This window comes from Glycine soja, chromosome 18 (genome assembly GCF_004193775.1).
Source record: "Glycine soja cultivar W05 chromosome 18, ASM419377v2, whole genome shotgun sequence".
NCBI lineage: Eukaryota > Viridiplantae > Streptophyta > Magnoliopsida > Fabales > Fabaceae > Glycine > Glycine soja.
Genome location: NC_041019.1, coordinates 4,866,929 through 4,889,345, shown reverse-complemented (window position 1 = coordinate 4,889,345; position 22,417 = coordinate 4,866,929). Strand labels below are relative to the sequence as shown.

Sequence of the window (22,417 nt, the reverse complement as noted above, 5' to 3'; positions counted from 1 at the left end):
TCCGTTTTATTTAAGATAAATTTTGAATAAAAGTTTTAATATCTTGTTAAAAACTGAAAAATATCAGTCAATATGAAAAAAAAATCCTAAAAATTTAGTCATTTTAGAATGAAGAGTATTATTTTGAAATGGGGGAGTATCTTTTTATTTGTTTGAATTTCTTGAATATTTTTTTTAGCAACAACTTATGATCTTCACAATTCTCTCTCAAAAGTAGAAAAAGGTTCATTTGTTCATTTATATTTTTTATTACTTCTATTGTGTACTCACTTTTCCGTACATATAATTCATGTATTATGTAATTGCATAAATTAAATAAAACACATCAGAATTTGATGAATCCAAATGTATTTGATTTCACATTAAAAAATTATTTTTAAATCCAGCATTGATTTCAAATAAACTTTCACATGTTTAGTTTCATGGTAAAAAAAATTTAAGAATTAATTGAGTTTAAAATTGATTATGATTTAAAGTAACTTTTGCATTTGATAAAAAAAAAGTATATTAAATTTGACTCCTAACTTGATTTTATAATAAAAACATAAATCACATCATTTTAAAATCAATTTCAATCAAAATTAATTTTATAAAATTACTTTCATTCAAAATCCCCTTGTCAAATTCGCCTTGCAAATAATAAAGACTAATAGTCTAGTTTGTCAGCTTAACGGCTCACAATTCACATTGTACAATTCAATTTCCAAAATCTATTAATTTGTATAAACACTAATACCTTGCATTGATACAGAAAAGGAGGTGTCTACAAAATGGGTGAAGGGGGATAAATTCTTAGACAAAGTTGACAAACTCTTTTCTTTATTATATTGTAACATGAACAACAATACTATAAAGCAATTGGATTATCAAGGGGAAAATGAAAAATAGGAAGGCAAGAACCTTCTACATGTAATCAAGCATCAATTGGACAAATAATCATGCTTTCTTCAAGATGCTTGCCTTGCCTGTTATAAAATCATCCACGCATGAACATAACAGTTTACACCTACATCCCTATCTCAATGAAAGGGGAAATTACAGTGTCACTAAATAAACCAAATGTTTTATTTGTCCACAACCATTACCACAACAACAAAAACCGGACCCTTTTTGTTAATACAAAAGCTAGACTTACATGTATAATTTTTTTGCAATACAGAAAGGTTTTTCACAAGGAGGACACAATCAATCCTCCACAAATATTTTTTTCCCTTTCCAAGCAAGAGAAAACGATACAAAACACCTTTACACACATTATTTGCACCATGTAATATATAAATTGGACATTATACAGGAGTTAATTCAAAACCTTTGGATACCACACGAGTTGGGAATTCAAGATCAGCCCCTCCCAGAACTCCCATGTCTTTGACTTTTAAATTGATTGAGGAGAGCCTGAGCCTAAACATAGAAGAAAACCCATCACTTTTTTGAAAGAATAGAAGGAAGAATTAAAAGCAACTAAAGTATGAAACTACAAAGAAAGAACCCCACCTTTTCTTTGGCCCTTGGGGTGCCTGACTGTGATAAAGCTACTAATGGCGGGACAGCTCCTTGTTGAAGCACCTTGCTTGAAAATTTGGGACTATGTAAGCAAAGATGTAGAAGAGCTGCAGCTGCATTCTCCTTTCCTCTCGCAGAACCCAACTCCACAACCTCAACCAGAACAGGAATACCACCTTCATCACCAATTGCATTTCTTCCTTCTGGAATTGTGGCAAGATTTGCTAAGACGGCAACCGCCTTGTCAACCATTCCAGCTGCTGGGTCCATTAAGTCCACAAGGTGCCTCACAGCACCAGCTTGCACAATCCGATTCTTGTTTTCATGAAATATTGACAAATTAAATAAAGCAGTGGCAGCATCTCTCTTTCCCCGAGGGGTTCCACTTCCCAATAATTCTACCAGTGGTCCAATAGCCCCAGACCTCCCTATGAAAATCTTGTTTTCCTCAATCACTGATAAGCTGAAAAGAGTGGCAGCTGAATTCTCCTTGGCTTCTGGGCTCCCAGTCTCAAGCACATGAATCAGAGGTTCAATTGCACCAGCATTTGCAATTGCAGTTTTGTTGTTATCATTGATTGACAAGTTTAGAAGTGCAGTAACAGCATTTTCTTGGATTGTTGTATCAGTTGATTGAAGTAAATCAACTAATAAGTTAATGGCTCCACAGTTTGCAATCGCAATTCTATTATCCATATTGTGCTTAGCAAGAAGGCGGAGTTCTGCTGTTGCCTCTCTCTGAGTATCAACATCAGAGCTCCTCAACCCCTCAACCAAATTCCGAACCTGGGTTTCAATAGCAGAAAGATCAGCTCTTGTTTCAACAACAGGAGAAGATACTATCCTAGGAACATGCCTCTCTGATGGCCGCCTCCAAATGGCTTGACTTCGAGACCTTGTCTCCAATCGGAGTGGGAACTCAGGTTCTCTATGCACTGATGGCACGGCAGTAGTACCACCAGTTTCTGTCCCTGGATTTAATTCACCAGAAGCTTCTCTACTGTGCCCTGCACTTGTTGACAGCTGAGGAGCATTGTTGTCATCATCTTGTGTTTCTTGGGGAAAATTTGCATTAGAAAGTGCACTGGAATCAGAAACAGCTCTAATATGGGTTTGAGATTGTTCAGAGCTGAAGGCACTGGAAGATTCCCTTCTAGATGGTGACATTGATGGATGGCTAGCTGAATCCACACTGCTTTCATCTGAGCTAGCAGACCTGTCATCCAAACCTTCAGGAGATATTCTAGCAAGATCCATATATTGCCCATTAACCATACCTCTGAAGGAGCCTTCTGAAGTTGAACGGGGATGCAAAGGTGATGTTCCCTCTCGCTGAGTTCCACCAGAAGTTAAGTTATTAGCTGGTGAACTAAAAGAACGAGAACGTGCTGACTCAGGTGAGGATGGCTGGTTGCTCCTGGAATGAGCAAAAACAGGTGATTCCCTGGTTGTACCAGATTCCATATAACCATGAAGGACAGATGCTTGATTTAAATTTGTGGATTTTGTGGGATCAACCAGTTGCACATTGTTTGATTCACACCAATTTGCAATTAGTGCTTTTACAGTATAATTAGGTATTAAGTGGGTATGAACCAGAGTCTGACGTGTCTTTGGACAAACAGTAAGCCCAAGATCAATCCAGTTCTTGATGAAAGCTCGCTCATATGTTTGCCCTGATGCCACAATCACGGGATCAGTCATCAACTCCAAAGAAAGAGGACAACAAAAATCAGCAGGTATTGAAACTGGGCTGCTACTCTGGGCTTGTTTAAGCATAACAAGACGCTCATGCATTCGCGTTACAACAGCAATCATTTGATCAATGAATTCAGCTTCTGCAGTCTTTTCAGTTTGTTCAGCATTCTCCTTCAACCTTTCGAGGGCCACTGCCTCAATAAGAACCTCCTGATTAGACCTTAGGCCCAGGCTATCAGCTATTTTTGTCAGGAGCTCTGAACTGGGTCCTACATTTTCCAAGTGTTCTGTAATAGCTTCCTTAATGACTGGGGAGATTTCTTCATGTCCCAAAAGCTTAAGTTTTTGTGAACAGAGCTGCAATTTTTACATTAATTATACATCCAATGTTTTTTCCCTTTAATAAACATATAAATCCAACTAAAAGGGGATCTCAATTTAAGTACTTGATCAGCAGAATATTTTACCTGTAAATATTCAGAACTTAATTCATCAGGGAGACAATGCTGAGAATCCTTCAGCTGCTGGAAAATATTGAGCCCTGAAGTGCGAATTCTTGATATCAGGGGTTCAACTTGCATAACCTAGCAATCAAAGACAGAGGAAGTAGTGAGAACTTGACATGCAATCAACATGCAAAAATCAAACCATGAACGTCCATGAGATGCAGGCACAACAAAAGAATTACTATACATTCTTCTAGACCAGGTGGCAACCCAACTCAAGCAAAGATACTTGCAAGTTTCTCACTTCTAACCTGAACACATCACACTAAGGTGGAGACACAAGAAACAGCAACCTTTTTGGAAGGACTAACTAAGTTCACTGAGTTGCAGTAAAAAATAAACTTGATCTTCTGAAGATGTTCAATAAAATGACAAATGTACACATTTTCCAAGATAACAATCATTTATTTCTCCAAACAAAATGTTAGAAATGATGATTCAGGATCATGACCCAAAAAAAATAAACATGATGAAAATTGAAATAATAGAACACAAATCCATATTTGATAAAAGTCACAGCATTTTGGAAGCCAAAAGCAAGCTACATGTTATCACATGCACTACCACCACCACATCTTCTCTATTTACACTAAATAGTATTACTGTACCATCATGTCTTCTGAATCATTAGGATCCTGAACCTTTGGTTTTCCAAAAGTAAAACCACTTAACTCTAATTATTAAAAACAAATGAACTTGAAAAGGCAATTCCAACATAGGTGCATAGCAAACACAAAGCAAAGCATTGATTATGCAGAGAGTGAAATGCTTTGAAGTACTGCTGAAAGAAAAGGCACAAGATGATAGAAAGGTAGTAAGGGAAGGACTGAGCGAGATGACAAAATACACCAATGCTATCATAACCATGATCCTCTATATGAAACAGAAGTAAATAGCATGATTTCCTCACCAACCACAAAACAAAGTATTGGACATATTTATACTAAAATTGAATCTGCACATAAAGAAAAGACAAGGACAACTACCCCATAACGGAAGCTCTTTCATTTTACTTTGAAGTAGCAACTAAGACAAATATGTCCTCTGTATCTACATACTAAGAGTTAAGATATTGAGAGACTTACAAAGTATACTTTGCTAGATAATAGGTGCCAGTTCTCAACATGCTCCTTTAACTCATTAACAGCAAAACCAATTTCTTCCAATATCTTATTAAGCACTTCATCAGAAGCTAACTCAGGATTAACAATTGCATCAATGATTGGCTTCAACAACTTATGTATCTCCTCTGCCTTCTGGTAATACTTTGAGACAGGTTCAGAGTTCATGTTTCCAGAAAAAGATAAATGCAAAAATGAGGACATTCCATTTACGATCATTTTTAACAATGATATCTCCATAACACCTGCATATAATAATAACAACAACAACAGCAGCAATAATAAGTTGCATGTAGATACAATACAAAAGGAGGGTAAAATAGCTCCCAATCTGTATAACAGCGTAAGCTAGAAAATTCTAACTCTAATAAAAAAACAAAAAGTGAAGGTATGACCTTCAGGTACAATACAAAACCAAAATATAATACATGTAAGTGCAGAGTAGAAGATTGAAGCCTCCTCATACACTTCACTACATGCATGTAAAAAGAAAGTTATATACATACATATATTGTCTTATAATTAAGCCAATTAATAAAGGAATCCTAACAAGTTATGTTACATTTCAAAGGCACAAACCAAAGAAAAATAAGGCATACATACATACATGTGCGTATAGGGAACGTATCAAATGACAACACGTCTTATCCTGAAAAATGAAAACTATAAATATAGACCATTAGATATTAGTTGGATGGTCAAGATTAAAAGAAAAAGCACATGGCTTTTTAAAGTGGTCATGTGACCACTAACGAACTTTTAATCTTGACCATTCATGTACGGTTATATGACTCAGATTTATAGTTCTCCTTTCTTAAAATAAGTTCTCACTTGATACCAACCCCAACCCCCACCACCCCCAGCCCCCCCCCCCCCCCCCCCCACACACACATAATGTTAAGCAACCCATTTGGTGAATTCTTATTAGTTGTTTACATGTTTTGAAGCTTTTTTTCTTAAATAATAAATGTTAGCCTATATATCTACCAACCCATTATGGTTAGTGTTGACATTTTTCAGAAACTATTTACCGAACATTCAACCCAATCCTGTTGGCATAGGGCAAACAAAGACATGAAGCTGAACTAGGTCAGCCAAGTTGAGAGCTACATACCTGGTGGTAACTTACTCTAGTATGTCACATACAATTGATAACAAAAAAATGAAAATCATTACCTTTTTATACATCACATCTGTGAATGATAAAAGGAAAGGCTCATGAATGTGAGTTTTGTCTAATGGAAAGCCTAGTGCACAAGGGTACCAGCTTCCACTATAGTATGAGGTGGGGAAGGTGAGACATATGCCTCCTTCCTCCTTTGAGTGAAGAGACTTGTGATCAGAACCTCGAGCCTCCCAATCATATTGGAATAATGTTAGCATCGGTTGTGTCTAACCCAATGTAGACAAATTGCAAACCAACTTGTTGGATTGTATGATCCAACATTTTTCTTCCTCCACAAGTCGCCCACCCATCTAAATCATTTCCATTGTTAGCTCATCATGGATCATCACTCCAAGGCATAAGATTGTCAGGTCAGCGCTCTGAAAATGCACTAGGAGATGCAGATGAACCAGGCCAGATTATATATATAGTTGGTGCCCTAATTCTGTGCAAACCCCCTTACTCCCTAAAGCTCAACCACATTCAATCCCCTTTTTGGTTCTCCCTCTCTCCCTTACACTTGACCTTCTCTCTCATAGCTTCGTTGTAGTTTTTCGGCCTGTTGCTTCTCTTCTTTTCTCCAGTTCTATGATTTTGCTGGTGCTCTGTTGTGATTTAATTTCATGCTTTAGTTTTATGTGTTGTCAAAAACTTATGTGACTTATGAGTTGTATAAGATCCTATGAATCATCCATCTAAGTTTAATCAAATGTTTGTTGTGATTTAGAGGTTAGTTTTCTTATTATTATACACACAACATACATGTAATTCTTTCATTTTAGTTGGAACTTATTATTCATGTTACAATCATACCATCCTACAAGCCCCCTCTGTTCCAACACTTAAATTTGATTCTGACAACCCTGGTCTAATCAACAGAAATATCTTAAACAACTAAATATGTGGACAGCAAAAAAATCCTTCCCAAATTAAAAGACTGATTACCATAGGAGTGGGCCAATTTGGGTGCAGGACCAACACCCTTCTCACCCAAAAGAAACCCAAGCCTCTTTCTAGTTTCATCAGCCATCACCCTTTATCACCAACAAAAAAAAAAAAAAAAAACATAGCCTCTTCTCCAATCAGCTGTCAACCCCTATCACCAACCATTTTGCCTCACCCGAAGTTGCAGAAAAAACACAGAACAGAGGCTGTCCAATGACAGTGCAGGTCGCAAAGCCTGTCCGGCAATGGCACAAATGGAGGAGCCACCACGAAGCCTGCAAATTGCAGCAATGTTCCATGATTTTGGCCTCAATGGTTAGGCATGACGTGACAGCCCTTAGCGGAGCAGCAGGGTGCCGCAACACGACACTCCAGGCGACAGCCCTACTTATATAATTAAATGCCAATTTATGGCGTTTGATGGTTTAAAAAGGAAAAAATACGAAAAAGAGAGTTGCAATAAATGGAGAAATCAAATAAGGCTAAATAAGAAAGATGACAAACTTTTAGTCAGTATCAATATATCAATACAATCAGGAAACTTCAAAGAAAAAGAGAGCCTAATACCAAATGCCAAGCTAATAACAGGCCTAATATGAGAGTCACACTACTGAGTCAACCCAATCAAGTCATGAAGAATGGTACATCTACACAAGGTAAACAAGCCGGACTGTGGTTCCAAATTTCCATTTGACATGGAGGAACAGCCACCTCTAAATACCAATTTTAGAAGAGGAGACCACTCTACTTCAAGTAGGGGTTCTGACTCCATGTCACACCTAACAAAAAGATGACTCGCGCTCATGCAAATGCACCCAAGCATCATTGTCACTTGACAATTTTATCTTATAATATCCATTCCTGGTGCAATACAGCAAAAGAGGCGTTCAAGATAACAACACTCTACCAGCTGAGTCAAGCTAAAGCAGTTCTAGACAAGTTTGCTTAACTCAACACACAGGCAGCACATCAAGATAAAATTAGTGCACGTCCAACCGAAGAAAATATAACTAGCATCTATCAGTTTTTACGTGAAAAAATACATATACGTTCGTTGCCAGAGCATATCCAGACACGCAATAATTTAATTAGAAAAAAAATCGGATTCCTCAAATCAAGTTGAGTATATCAAATCAAACGCAACGTAACTACAGTTAAGTTTGTTCCACATGACTAGGAATCAGTTTTCTCGAAACGACCGAAACTCCTAAATATAGAAAGAAACACTTGGAGCTGATCCAGTTCAACAAGCCGAACTCAACCCACACCAGAAAACAAATCATAACTTCTTTAACGCTTAACCAGCAACTGTATTTCAAACTCTCCTAGTTTTTATCTTCTTCATCACGTTAACAACGATGCAAAAACAACAAACCACAGTAGCAAACTCTCACAAGAAAATTTTCACGATTGGTCAAAGATAAAATTTCGATAAAATTTTAATCAAACGTGGAATTTACCCATGGGGCGAAAGCTGATGCCACTGTTTCCAGGACTCTGTTGGATTGGATTCGGCAAGTGATAGAAACTGTGAGCTGAAGAAAGTGAAGCTAAGAGTCTTCGCGGGTTCTCACTCTACTTCCTTAGTCTTGGTTAGTTGCCGGCGAGGGAGAGTTGCTAGTACCACCGCCGGCGAGGGAGTGGAGCGGCTGGTTTTATTGCCGGCGACGGTGGCGATTCGCCGGAAGAATAGGACGCGTGATTAGGGCAAGGTGCTCAATGAATTGGGAAATTTTAGAGACTCCGTCTTCTCTTCTGTTCGAGTTTTTTTATTATTATTATTTTGTTGAATCCCAACTTCTCTTGCTGGATTTTTTTAATTAGGATTAATGATCATAATCACATGATTGGTCATTCGAAGTATCTCATAATTGACTTCATTACCCTTCTTTTTTTTTTAGTATTTAAAAATAATTTGTGGTCTTAACTTTTAAATGATACAAGATTCCGTGGCTACTGAAAAATAATTTTTTTTTTTACTACTAAATCAATCTTAAAATTCTTTCATTACATACCAACTTGTATTTTTTTATATTAAAAATGAGAATAGAAAAACATTCTTAATACTATGGAGTAAGTCCACCTAGAAGATTACTGTAAAACATGCCCAAATCACAAATAATTTCATCTAATTTGTAATTACTCAACTAATCTTTAATAGTAAGAAAATTACTCTAAGGAGAATTGTCCATCAAGCCACAAAAATGACATTAGGAAGATTTCACACAAGTAATGAAGATGAAAATCTAAAGAAAAAATGTCTCTAAAGGTAATCAATAAAAGTCTTATACAAATAAAATCTCGTGAATATTTTACACTAACATATGACAAAAAAACATAAATTGATACAAGTAAATTCTATTAAAATTTTAAAATATAATCGATTAGTCATAAATGAAAAAAAATAAAAAGCAAATTATTCATAAAACTAACAAATATTTCACACACATGCATACTAAAAAAACAAGCAAAGTTGTGTGCATAGATACAAAGTTGAAACACAAATTCGTTATAGAAAATATATGTCTTTAACATCTTAAAAAAACAAGGAAGATTTTTTTATTTCTCAACTTTGACTTTTATGTGTAGTTTGTAAAGAATATGTGTGCTGTTTTTTTTTTCTTTTTTTGGATCAAATAAATATCTGGATCCACATAGACACATACATAAAGTTTTTTTTTTCTTTTTTTTTATCTGGGGAATGAGACGTTCATACATAAGTGATATATAGTTGTAGTATATTTGTAATAACTATAATAAAGTTAATAATCACACGAAAAATAGTTAGAGATCTATTCATTTTGTTTATTTATTTATTTGGTGTAAAGTTATCTATTCATCTATTGATTCTATCCACTCAGCTTTAAAAGAGAACAAGACAAAAAGTTCCTTTGATCTGTAATGGGATTTGGAACGGAATAAAAAAGCTTTATCCCTTTCCATGTTTTAATAAGATTTATATCTCTTCAAAAGTAAATAAATGTATAAACTAAAAAATAAAATATACCTATTAATAATTTAGAATGGGTTAAATTTATTATAAAATACTTTATTCGAAATAATAATATTTTTATGTTTATATACTTTACACATTTCTTCATTAATGAAACCATATTCTGATTAATCTCGCGATCCCTTAACCACGTACGTCGATGCTTCCTATAACCCTATCCTATGGTAAGTGGTATTCATTATTCAAATCAAAGCCCTAAGAATGTCTCGAACGAAAAAGATAAATATACATTATGTTTTTTATCCTTTCACCTTTTGAAATGTATGAGGACCTTGAATGTAACAACATTCATCAGTCATCACCAAATTCTTTATCTAGGAGGAAAAATAATAAATAAGGAGCAACAATGAGTTTTCCTTGTCTGTTGTCATATTTTTTGTAGTGTTGCTATTTTTTTTTATCGTATAACTAATTCGGTAATTCCTAAGTAAATCCTATAATTTAGTCTCTGAAAAAAAAATTGGTAACATAAGTTATTTCAGAAAAATTTTATTTCAAAAAAATGGACAGACTATAGCTTTTCACACTAATAATCCTAAGATTATTTAGTAGTTTATTTTAGAAATCAAACCAGGTAAAATAATTTTTCTACATGGATTGAACTAAGCATTTATTTTTATTTCAAACATGAAATCGACAATCCAAAGTTAGGATTATTTTTTTTACAATGTATAAAGTTATGATTATATTTTTCATAATTTGTAAGGATATTTCTATACTAAAATAAACTCATTTCTTGTACTAGGGCTTACAAGTTATGCACAAAATTATGTAATATTGATATTTTCTTAAAGCAAATGAGGAAAAAAAAAAACAATTTTGTTTTAAGGTTTCTTGCATAGTAAAATATATTTCAAATATTTAATTTTCAAAATTACAGTCCGTTTAACTTAAAAGTTTATTAATCTTGAACATTTTTTATCCTTTGTATACTTATTTTTAATAACCACACTACTAATTAGAATATTTGGCTCGTCCATGAGAACTCTAGATATTTTTCATAAATTTCAAAGGGTTGACTAAAGAATTAATCTCTAATCTAGGTATTAGTCCTATGAATGAATTTATTTAATTTTTTTTCACATTATTGATATGGGTATTCATGATCTTGTTAATGACAAATTTTCATTAAAAAATTTGATTAATCATCTTTAATTAGAATTTTCTTTTTTATTTATAAGACTTAAACTAAAATTTTAGTTAAGAGAATCGAGTTTGATATGACTCAACCATTAAAATGAATTAATCTAAGTGTTAAAATTATTTGGCTAAGTCACGTGACTCATTCCTATTTAGCTTGAGTCACATTCATAGACACCATGAACTCAACAATCCCCGCTATTTGTACAAGCGGCGGCGTGGACACAGTCTTCCTTCGTCACGAATCAATTAAATCAATTCCTTTGCAATCGCATATTTTATCATATTAATTATATTTTTAATCGTTTTTAATATTAAACAATACTGTAAATCGTAATTTTGTTGTTGACAATTCCATAGGATGATAATTTTTATTCTTTAAATTTTTAACCATTTTAAAAAAATTATTAGAATTTGAATGTGAATTTCAATTTTTTTTTTAATTTTGGAGATATTAACTTTATTGTTAACAATCTCATACGTTTGCAGTATATACCAGCTAGATTTGTTGGCAACATTGTTAAAGCATGCCAAAAACACATCAATGTTCATCTCGAAGGAGGGAGGAAATATGTTTGTCAAATAAAGAGAAAAAATAGAACTGAAAATAGCGATACATTGCTAAAGGGTGATATACATTTACAAAAGATAACGGGATTAAGGCAAAGAGATGTGGTGTAATTTTGGTTCATTCATAATCATTGGTTGTGTTCAAATTTAAATATGATTTTATGATTTATCATTTTATTTGCAGCTCCAATTTTATTTTACACGTTAATAATTTATGAGACCTTTCAATATGTGTACACTTTATAATTTTCTAATTTTTTTTAACCATAATTCAATACTGTAAAATAATTTATTAACTATTATTATAACAAATAATTCAGGTAATAAAAATAAATTTTATTAGACCTCTCAATATGTCTATACTTTTCCTAATTTTTTTTTACCATAATAGATTACATTTTTATTTATATTGCGCTAATAATTTCCTAATTTTTTAACCATAATTCATTTGCATAAAATAATTTATCAACTATTATTAGTAACAAATAATTAAGGTGATAAAAAGAAATTTTATTAGACCTCCCAATATCTCTATACCTTTTTTATAATCATTGTTATTTCATGTGAGTATTCTTAGATATTGATATTTTAAATTAATATATATAAATTTTATATAAATAATGTTTAAATTTCTTTTATATCAAAATATCCTTTTTTAATTAAGAAATATAAAAATTATATCTTTTTAACTATTATATATTATATTTATGATACACTAATTCATATTTATATTCAATGGTTACACATATATTAATATTAAAACAGATTCATCTAAATAATTTTTATATTTGTTTTATAATCATTGATTTTTTTACGTCAAAACACTCTAGATATTTATATTTATATGTAAATTTCACATGAATGAAGTTTTAAATTTATTTTTATATCAAAACATCTTTATTTCTTTTATTTATAAGTATAAAAATTATATATATTTAAATAGTTACATATATTTTTTTATGTTATATTAATTCATATTTATATCCGTTCATGAGACAAGTAATTATATTAGATTAAATATTTTTAGGTAAATAATTTTTCTATATTCATAATTTTATTTTATATAAAGAAACTCTTAGATATTTATATTTAAATTAATAGATACAACTTTTATAAGAATGATATTCATATTTCTTTTTATATGAAAATATCTTTCATATCTTTATTCTAAAAGTAAAAAAAAAAATATTTTTTACTAGAAAAATATATTTAATTATATATTTTATTTATGTTATCTTAATTCATTTGTCACATTAGTAAACAAATATATCTTGATAAATATTTTTTAAATTAGTTTTTGATGTTGAGAGACTTTTTTTATTTATGTTTAAATTTAGTTGATACAATTTTTATATGAAAAATTTTTAAATTTATTTTTATATCAAATCATCCTTATTTTTTTAATTTGAAATTATAAAAAGTATATTTTATTTATGATACACTAATCCATATGTATATTCTCCCTGTGCATAGGTACTCAACTTATAATAAATTCATTTTTCTTTTATAAATATATATTTTTTTTTTTAATTTCAAGAGTCTTTTATATATTTATATTTAAATTTAATATATTTAACTTTTACATAAATAATATTTATATTTTTTATATCAAAATATTTTTTATTTTTTAATTTGAAAGTATAAAAATTATATTTTTTAAACTATTATATAATTTATTTATGTTACGATTAATTCATATTTATTTTTATATATAACTCGAATAACTTTACTAGAATAATTTTATAAAATATATGAGGTTTAATACATGAGATTTTGTTACCAAACATATAAATTTTGACATTTAATTATTGCAAAAAAAAAATCAATTAAAAATTATCATATTTTTTTATAAAAATCTATGCTCTACTTTACCGTTAAATAGAAAAATAGAAAATAAATAATAAATAAAAACTCTTAAATCCTCCAAAGTAAAAAAAAAAAACCAACTAGTTGTATTATGATAAAAACGAGGCAGGGTAATAAAAATGCTCCAAATCGAAGCTTTAAAAGAACATTCCATTCTTCTTCTTCTATCAACTCGGTCTCATGGCTCACCCTCGACTCACTAACTCGCTCTGTTCTTCTCCCCTTCGCAATCTCAATCCCAATCCCAAACTCATTCCTCTCTGCACTTGCTCATGCCGTCCCTTCTCTTCGCAATCCCTAATTCTCCATTCTCACCCTCTTTTCCTCGCCAAACCCAAACCTCTCCTCCGGTTCGCCCGCCGAACCGGACCGCCCCTCGTCCTCGCCGCCGTCGGCCAGGCCGAACCCGAACTTCCTCAAACCAGTGCCCCCACGGTCATTCCCGAAGACGAGGTATTCAATTCAATTACCAAAACCGAATTTTTCTGTCAAATTTTATTCCTTTCATTTGATTAACTTATGTCTGATTACGGTTTATGAGTTCAGTTAATTAAGTCAATAGCGTCTTCAATTTAGGGTTCTACTATGCGCAATTTCGTCGTCCCTGGAAAATTGTTATCTGAGTTCTTAGCCGGTTTGTGTAAACAGAGACGTTTAACATTTTTTTTTTCAAGGACGGAGTTGAAATTTACGCGATTTTGTTATGTGGAACTGCAGTTAGCTTTTTAATTGGTAAAATAAAATAACATAAAATGCCGTGTGCTACAATCACTGGAGAGGAGGTATTCAATTCAATTATTCAATAACGAACTTGAAATTTTCATTGAAATGGAATTCGTTCCATTTGGTTGTGCATGATTACGAGTTCAGTTAATTAGGTCAGTAACGTGTTGAGTTTAGAGTTCTACCGTGCGCAACATGGAAAAAATGTCACCTGAGTTCTGAGCTCTGAACCAGTTTGTGGAAACATAAATGTTAACATTTTTGTGAAGGATGGAATTAAAATTGACGCAATTTTGTTATGTGGAATTGATGTTAAATTTTTTAATTGAAGAAATAGAGTGAAAATGCTGTGCACTGCAATCGTGTGGTGTGTTTCAATTTTGTGCAAGAAAAGTGTGTAACAGGATGGACTGGTTTTGGTTTTGTTCCTTGTAAAATGATGAAATTTGAAGTTGGTTGAGTTTTAATATAATGGTGAACTGGAGGCTTGCTGAGGATTTTGTTATTTTGGAATTAAAGCTTAGAATGTTTGAAGAACTGTTGAGAAATTGTGTTGGGTGACAATGCACTTTCATTTTTTACTTTTTGGGTATGCATGTGGACAGAATGTGGTCACTGAAGTGGATGATTGTGATTTGTGAGGAGTTGATGGATGTTGTCATTTGCCTTTGTAGGAGGATTTGCCCTCAAAATCTCAACAGCAGCTTAGGAACCGGGTGGTTTTTGGACTTGGCATTGGGATTAGTGTAGGAGGCATTGTTTTGGCTGGTGGATGGGTCTTCGCGGTTGCCCTAGCTGCTGCTGTCTTTACTGGTGCTCGAGAATATTTTGAATTGGTTCGGAGTCATGGAATTACTGAAGGAATGACACCACCTCCACGTTATGTGTCACGAGTCTGCTCTGTCATTTGTGCCTTGATGCCATTGTTTGTCATGTAAGATTGGTTAGTCTGCCTTATTTTTCCATTAGCACTTGCATTTTGCTAGCAATCATGATTCATATGCATTTAACAGTGAAAAGTTATTGATATTTGTTTTACATGTTGAGTGCAATTCTGCAATTTATTCTCTTGGATTTTATGTTATCATACCTGTTGGAACAGGATACCTATCATTTAACTTTTGATATCTAGGGGGACCAAAATCAAATGTTGGGAAAGAGAGGTTGAGGGGAAAAGAGGTTAAGGGGGAGAGGTTATGGTTAATATAATAATCTTTGATTAATTTTTTAAAAATAATTGATGGTTTTTAATTGATTTATAATTGACCTTTTTTTTTTTCAACTTATCTTGATTGTCCTCCTACATTACCCACCGCCTTTTTTCAAATGGTATCAAAGGGACATCAACCTATCAACAAAATAGCCTTTTCTATCTCGAGAAAGATTAACACACTTGAGAATTTTAGTGCAAGAAGGATTTTTGGTTACCATTGTTGGGAAAGAAAATGAAGATTGTTTGGGACCTTTCTCATGGGACATGTGAGGCACATTTGTTGCAAAATTCTGTCATCTCTAGCAGCCTATGTGATGATTTCTATCTTTTCTTTACATTAAGGGGGTTATGTGTAACAAAATGAAGTTTATGTACCAATCATAAAAATGCCCCAAACTTTAGGGGGTAATCTGTATTTTACCCTTATAAGTTTGCTTTGCTTCTATCTGTATGATGTGAACACTTATGTCGAGAGCTTCTAAAACGTATTTATATGTTATAACTTCTGGTATAGAAGGTTGATGGATGTTGCTTGCTGATTGATTGGTATTTCTGATACATGCCAGGTATCGTGGTCATATTGATGTTTCTGTGACTTCTGCTGCTTTTGTTTTGGCCACAGCATTACTCTTACAAAGAGGAAGTCCTCGTTTTGCACAGCTAAGTAGTGCCATATTTGGGTTATTTTATTGTGGATATCTTCCCTCTTTTTGGCTTAAACTTCGATGTGGTTTAGCAGCTCCAGCCTTGAACACAAGTAATTGACTTTTTTTAATTCCTCTTTCAATTTTGGTTCTGCTGATTGTGTGGCTGAAAAGGGTCAGATCTATTTCTTCATAATTAATAAAATCACCAAAGTCACGACCCTTCATTGCTGTTTATATCTCTTTGTAGTAGTAGTAGTAGTAGATTTATATGTATGATTCAAACCAATAATTTGTGAATCTGAATGCACTCTTGCTTCATTGTAGATTTGTAGTTGTTTAGTTCAAAATTTGAATACTTTGTTTGAAATGTGTTCTTGCCCTTGGCTGAAAGTAAATTAAACTTCAAATAGTGTAATAATATGAACTAAAGGGACCATGGCAGCAAGTCTGGTATTTTTTCCTCCTTGTATATGATTTAGTTTCCGGGTTTTCTAGTTTAGAAAACTGTTTGGTTATATATTCTAGTTATTTTTCTTTCATGTGCAATGTTATGATGTGAGGTGCTTTGAATTTGACTAGCTATAGTAGCAGATGTAATTTCTACAATGAATCAAATGCCCGGTTGACATCATTCAGGAAGCTTATATATGTTTACCCATTTTATGTATGTTACTTTACAGCACTTGTCATTGATGTCTGTTCCTTTAGTTAGAATTTATTAATGAAAGCTAACTTATGCATATATTATTATTTATATTCATTAGCATAATTTTGAACTCCCTATTTTCTCTGTGGCTTGAATTAGGCCCTATGTCCTTAATAGATTATTATTTTGTAGGAATAGGAGCAACATGGCCTATACTTCTTGGTGGCCAAGCTCATTGGACAGTTGGTCTTGTGGCAACTTTGATTACCATAAGCAGCGTTATTGCAGCGGATACATTTGCATTTCTTGGTGGCAAGGTATATAGACTTATTGGTTTGCAACTTAGCTATGTTCTCAAATTTGTCACTTGCTTAAAGAGTATTTATATTTGGTAACTGCCAACTTGTCCTGCCATTTCTTTGAGCCTGTTCTGATTCTTAAAATTTATCATGATATTAGTGGTGTTCGAAGTTTATTTTAATGTTAGTATAAAATAAATTGTTTTTAGTGAGATATCCTGGTCATACAGTCTGACAAGTCACATCTTGAAACAACAACTGGAGCATGTGAACGGAGTGGAACTATGGATTGATTTTATTCGGTTGGAAAACAACATAATTAATACTATGGATATACATATGCTTAAGTCTGTTTGTTATCTTGGTTATAAGTCCAAATAACTGAGTATCATCAATGTTCTGTGATAGTAATTTATTCGCATATAAGCCTATTATCGGTTAGAAATGATTTTGTAACGTGTCTCCACATATTCTATGTCAAATTCATTATAATATCTTGAAGTTGATTAGATTTCTCCTTTTATTGCTGTTGTGTTCAATTGTTTGAAGAGTGGCATGCACTTCATTGAGCAGTTTTTTGAAGGATCATCTTTTGATTAAAAAAAATTCTACACCAAACATAAGTGAGTAAATCTTCAGACACATCAGTCTGAAGCTAAGTTGCGAAAGATTAGCACACCTCGTTTCTCAGTGGCATTAGTAGGTTGGTACCAAAACAAAATCCAGAATTTTGAGGGAGCTAATACTTGCTTGTATGAGGGCAAAGTTGAGAAGTTCTAAGTTGGAGTATAAGGAATACTTTTTTAAAAAAAAAAACAGACCGAGGGAACAGAACTATTTATTTTTTCCTTTATAAAAGTATTTTATGTAGCTATTGCATTTTTTAAGTCAAAAGTTGGCATCTATCTAACTAATTATTATGAATTTGTCATGATTTAAGTTATTAGTTTTTCTTGACTTCACATTCAAACAGTTTCTTTGTTATCCGTTCCAAAAATACACCCTTAATCCAGCAATTTCTTTTTGTATTTTCATGCAGGCATTTGGTAGAACACCACTTACCAGTATAAGTCCAAAGAAGACATGGGAGGGTACTATTATAGGCTTTTGTGGGTGTATAGTTACTTCTGCTGTTCTGTCAAAAATTTTCAGCTGGCCAATACCTTTATCAAGGTACACTACCTATTCTTGAAGTTAACGTCAGTGTGTAATTCGGTTTGTCCCACCTGTTTAAGAATTAAGATGTTTCAGTATCATGGTTGTTTTGTTCATAATGTTACTTGTCTTCTGTTAATCAATGAATAGATGTCATTCTAGTCTAAGATGAACATTTGTACATTTACCATGCAACTTTATATCCTGTGAACAGTTATTGACATGTGGTCATTTGTGGTTTTTGCATGGGTTTTGTCAGTGCAATAGGTCTTGGTGTTCTAAGTTTCTTTGGGTCTGTTTTTGGTGATCTCACTGAATCAATGATTAAACGAGATGCAGGAGTTAAAGACTCTGGCACACTAATACCTGGTCATGGTAATTCCTCTTTACTTAATAATATTTCTGTGATAGATGCATTATTTATATACTTTATTGTTTGATATGAGAAATTTTGGTTTTTAACCATGCTGAATGATGTCGTGTGATCCATGTAGCTGATCTCACCTAATAGGATAAGGTTTTGATATTGTTGTTGCTTGATATGAGAAATTTTAGCGTGGACTGAAGAAATAGCAATATATAAATAGTCCTGTTATTTTGGTTATCTCCAAATCATTAATAAGTAATTACATATCATATGGTTGAAAATTTTGTTTAGGGATGTCATCTTGCTTCCGAAGATGAACACCTCATATTAGAGTCCTGCCTTATTATTTTTTTTCTTCATTGGAAACTAGAAAGTACTTGAAAGGTAAAACATATTTTATTAACTACATTAAATGCAGGTGGAGTACTAGACAGAGCGGACAGTTATGTGTTCACGGGTGCTCTAGCATACAACTTTATCAAAACCGTTTTACCACTGTATGGAGTATGACATGAAACAGTGGTAAGTGTTTCTTCAAGTTAGAGTTTAAATTTCATCTGCTTATAGTTTAAAACAATATATTATCAGTAAATATGAAGTAACAAGTAACATAATCTTTACCAGAATTATTAAGATATCTTATCATGTGTAAATTTTTTAAAGTTAGGTGGTATCTGCATAGTATGTTCACTGACAGCTTTGAAACATTACTGGCGACAAATTGAACTCAAATATTCACGGAAACTCCTGGACATTTTTCATGGGATTAAGTGATGATTTACATAAATTTGGATAAGCTTCTTGGTGGGAAAGAAATTTTTTCTGATGATCATCAGAAAAGGAGCAGCAGAAATTTTCTTATCACGCCAGGTCTACTTGACCACAGTTCATCGCTGCTTCTTTTTCGAATTGCATGAGGTCAATAGGTCACAGATACGAGGACAAAGCAGGGGTATTTATTGTATTTTAACTTGTAAATAGCACAATTGGCTTTGAAAGAAAAAGAACGGTTGCAGAGTCGCTCCAGTTATTTTGATGTCTTGCTAACTTATATTCTAAGGAATACTACTGTAGAATAATCAGAGAAATGTGGGGCTAGTGAAAATAAATTGTTATAAACTTATAATTGGTACTAGTATTGTATTAGTTACTTATATAATTGAAGCCATTAGAAACATTTTCGGGTTTGTCAAATGAAAAGTAAACAGGCCAAAAAATGTCAAACTAGTTTAACTAAAAATCAAAATTATCTTGTAGTGAGGAGATTAAAGAAAAATTTCAGTAAACATATTACATAGTAATTGTGCAGCAACGGTACTTGAAGATTTAAGTTGGGGGTGCAAATGGCAACATTTGAATGAAGCAAACAAATTTTGGACCCTGGAAATGAGTGAAACCTCAAAAGATGTCAAACCAACTGCATATTGTACACGTTGCTGTTGGTCTGGTGCATTGTCCTATAGAAGCAATGCTATAGATTAAATTTTTTTTTAAGGCGACTTAAAATTAAAACTTGATTATACCTGACGATATTCATCGTATATAAGTCAATGTTGAGTTTTAAGATTTGTATCGTGCATCAAATCTATTTTGAGTCGGACTGTAGGAGGAGGCAGAAAAACAGAAGAATAAAAGTCTTAATGTAAGTATTTGAAAAAATAATGTGTAGCTTCGTAAAATAATTAATTTACAAATCTAGTAGCCTTTCCCTGTTGAGGTCATCCAATATATTTCTTGCTTATGTTGATATCACAAGGAAAACAGTGTAAAAATGATACCTAATATTTTCTTTTTGTCATGTTATAGATATAAAATATTCACTGATTTTGTCGATAATTGATTTTCCTATCCGAAACCTAATATGATTTCTAAGGGGACATATATCGTGTTTGGGCATGCGTTTCAGATCCACGTACAATAAGATTTTCACATCAAAAAACTAAAAATGGGGTAGAAGCTATTTGTAATAGCTTTGATTAGGATGGTAAATGAATCCGTTTATTCGCCATCCATCCACAATAAATCCATCCAATCTATTCATTAGAAAAAAAATAAAACAAATGAATGGATTTAAATTCATCCATTTAATTTTATGGATAGTTAATGATTCATCCACTTTATTTAAAATCTAATGAATTCTCTAATCAATACTTAATGTATTAAAATTGATCCAACTTAATAATAAAAGAATGTAACCAATTTTCGACTAACGTCGACCATGATTTTTTCCGGTCGTTATCGGTCAAGACTATTCTTTTGGCAAACATCGGTCCGAGTTTTTTGGCCGACGTTGGTTGATGATATTTTTTAACCGACATTGGTGGATGCTAACTTACGGATGATATTGGGTATGATTTTTTTGGTTGACTTTGGTCGGAGCTATTTTTTTATTGATGTCATCTTGAGTTTTTTTTTGCTGACATTAGTTAATGAAGTATTTCAGCCAATGTGGTTGATGCTATTTTTCTAACGATGTTGACTAAGTTTTTTTCGGTCGACTTTGGTTGGGGCTATATTTTGGCTAATGTTGTTCAGAGTTTTTTCGACTTATGTTGGTCTATGATATTTTTTAGTTGACATCGGCCAATGCTATTTTTCAGACGATGTCAACTAGGGTTTTTTCGATTGAATTTGGTTGGGGCTATTTTTTTCGTCGGTGCTAACTAGGATTTTTTTGGACAATTTTAGTTGATGATGTTTTTAGGCCAACATCAGCCGAGACTATTTTTTGATCGATGTCAATTAGAGTTTTTTTCCGATGTCTGTCGAGGCTATTTTTGCCAACTTTGGTCAGGATTTTTTTGGCCGACATCAGTTAGAGCTATTTTTGGCTGACATTGCCTTAGGTTTTTGGTCGACATCAGTTACTAGAGCTATTTTTGGCCGACATTGCCTTAGGTTTTTGGTCGACATCAGTTACGACTTTTATTTTGTTGACATCGACTAGGTTTTTCTAGTTGACATCGACTAGGGCTATTTTTTGGTTGAAAAATATCATTGACCAACATCGTCCAAAAAAATCCTAGTCGACATCATTCAAAAAATAACATTGGTCAATGTCGACCAAAAAATTCTAGTCGATATCGGCCAAAAAATCCTAACTGATATTGTCCAAAAAATAGTCTAAACTGACGTTGATCGAGAAAAACACTATCTGATGTCGGTCGAAAAATAGCCCCGACCGATATCGACCGAAAAAATGCTAGTCGACACTAGAAAAAATAACCATGACCAATATCGACAAAAAAAAGTTATGGTTGATATTGGCAAAATAACATCATTGACTGATGTGGCCAATAAAAACCTAGTTGAAGATCAACATCAGCTAAAAAATAGTCTCGATTGATGTGGAACGAAAAATCCTAGTTGATGTCGGCAAAAAATAATCATCGACCGACATTGACCCAAAAACTTAGTCGACCTCGACCAAAAAAATACTCTTGGCCAACATCGGCCAAGTTAGTTAACATCATCTGTCAACATCAACAAAAAAAATAGTCTCAATCGATGTCTGCAAATAATTAGCCTTAATCGAGATTAGTTAAAAACAATCTAGATCGACATTTGTTTGGGCTATTATTATTTTAAAAATTATATTGATTTTTTTAAAAAAATATATTATTTTTAAACTAAAAATAATTAAGTTTTAAATTATATTTTTTTATATGGATTGAATGAATATCCATTCATAAAGAAAGTGTTAATGGATGGATTAAATATATTTTCTTATCAAACAGATCGTCAAATCCCTGAAATAATTTTTAATAGATTAAAATAAATTAATAGACTAGTTTAATTCATTCATTAGAATATTGATTAAGGTGATTCGATCCATCCATT

The 22,417-nt window shown here is 32.7% G+C and overlaps 2 protein-coding genes across 3 annotated transcripts; one reads left to right on the top strand and one right to left on the bottom strand.

Annotated features, from left to right (window-relative positions):
* Window positions 1–835: 835 nt before the first annotated feature.
* On the bottom strand, window positions 836–8,726 carry LOC114395051 (U-box domain-containing protein 4-like). The gene is made up of 5 exons (XM_028356740.1): window positions 8,399–8,726; window positions 4,793–5,073; window positions 3,669–3,785; window positions 1,495–3,558; window positions 836–1,401 (listed from the first exon to the last, which is right to left on the bottom strand). The coding sequence occupies exons 1-5, from the start codon at window positions 8,400–8,402 to the stop codon at window positions 1,342–1,344; spliced, it is 2,526 nt and encodes an 841-aa protein (XP_028212541.1). The 5' UTR covers window positions 8,403–8,726; the 3' UTR covers window positions 836–1,341.
* Window positions 8,727–13,663: 4,937 nt separating this feature from the next.
* On the top strand, window positions 13,664–19,754 carry LOC114397576 (phosphatidate cytidylyltransferase 4, chloroplastic-like). Of its 2 annotated transcripts, none has more exons than XM_028359675.1 (8): window positions 13,664–13,980; window positions 14,925–15,184; window positions 16,030–16,220; window positions 16,949–17,073; window positions 18,095–18,228; window positions 18,470–18,585; window positions 18,996–19,099; window positions 19,245–19,754. In XM_028359675.1, exons 1-7 carry the CDS (start codon window positions 13,708–13,710, stop codon window positions 19,085–19,087), a joined length of 1,191 nt encoding a protein of 396 aa, XP_028215476.1. In that variant the 5' UTR covers window positions 13,664–13,707; the 3' UTR covers window positions 19,088–19,099; window positions 19,245–19,754. The 2 variants fall into 2 exon arrangements, with proteins under 2 accessions (XP_028215476.1, XP_028215477.1); XM_028359676.1 differs by having other exon boundaries at window positions 19,241–19,754.
* The last annotated feature ends 2,663 nt before the right edge of the window (window positions 19,755–22,417 follow it).

Coding starts and splice junctions, on each gene's coding strand:
- LOC114395051 (XM_028356740.1), bottom strand. Junction 3,786..4,792: donor TATCTAGCAAAGTATACTTT/GTAAGTCTCTCA, acceptor TTTGATTGCTAG/GTTATGCAAGTTGAACCCCT. Junction 3,559..3,668: donor TAAGTTCTGAATATTTACAG/GTAAAATATTCT, acceptor TAAAAATTGCAG/CTCTGTTCACAAAAACTTAA.
- LOC114397576 (XM_028359675.1), top strand. CDS start 13,708: ATGGCTCACCCTCGACTCACTAACTCGCTCTGTTCTTCTCCCCTTCGC. Junction 13,981..14,924: donor CGGTCATTCCCGAAGACGAG/GTATTCAATTCA, acceptor TTGCCTTTGTAG/GAGGATTTGCCCTCAAAATC. Junction 17,074..18,094: donor TTGCATTTCTTGGTGGCAAG/GTATATAGACTT, acceptor ATTTTCATGCAG/GCATTTGGTAGAACACCACT.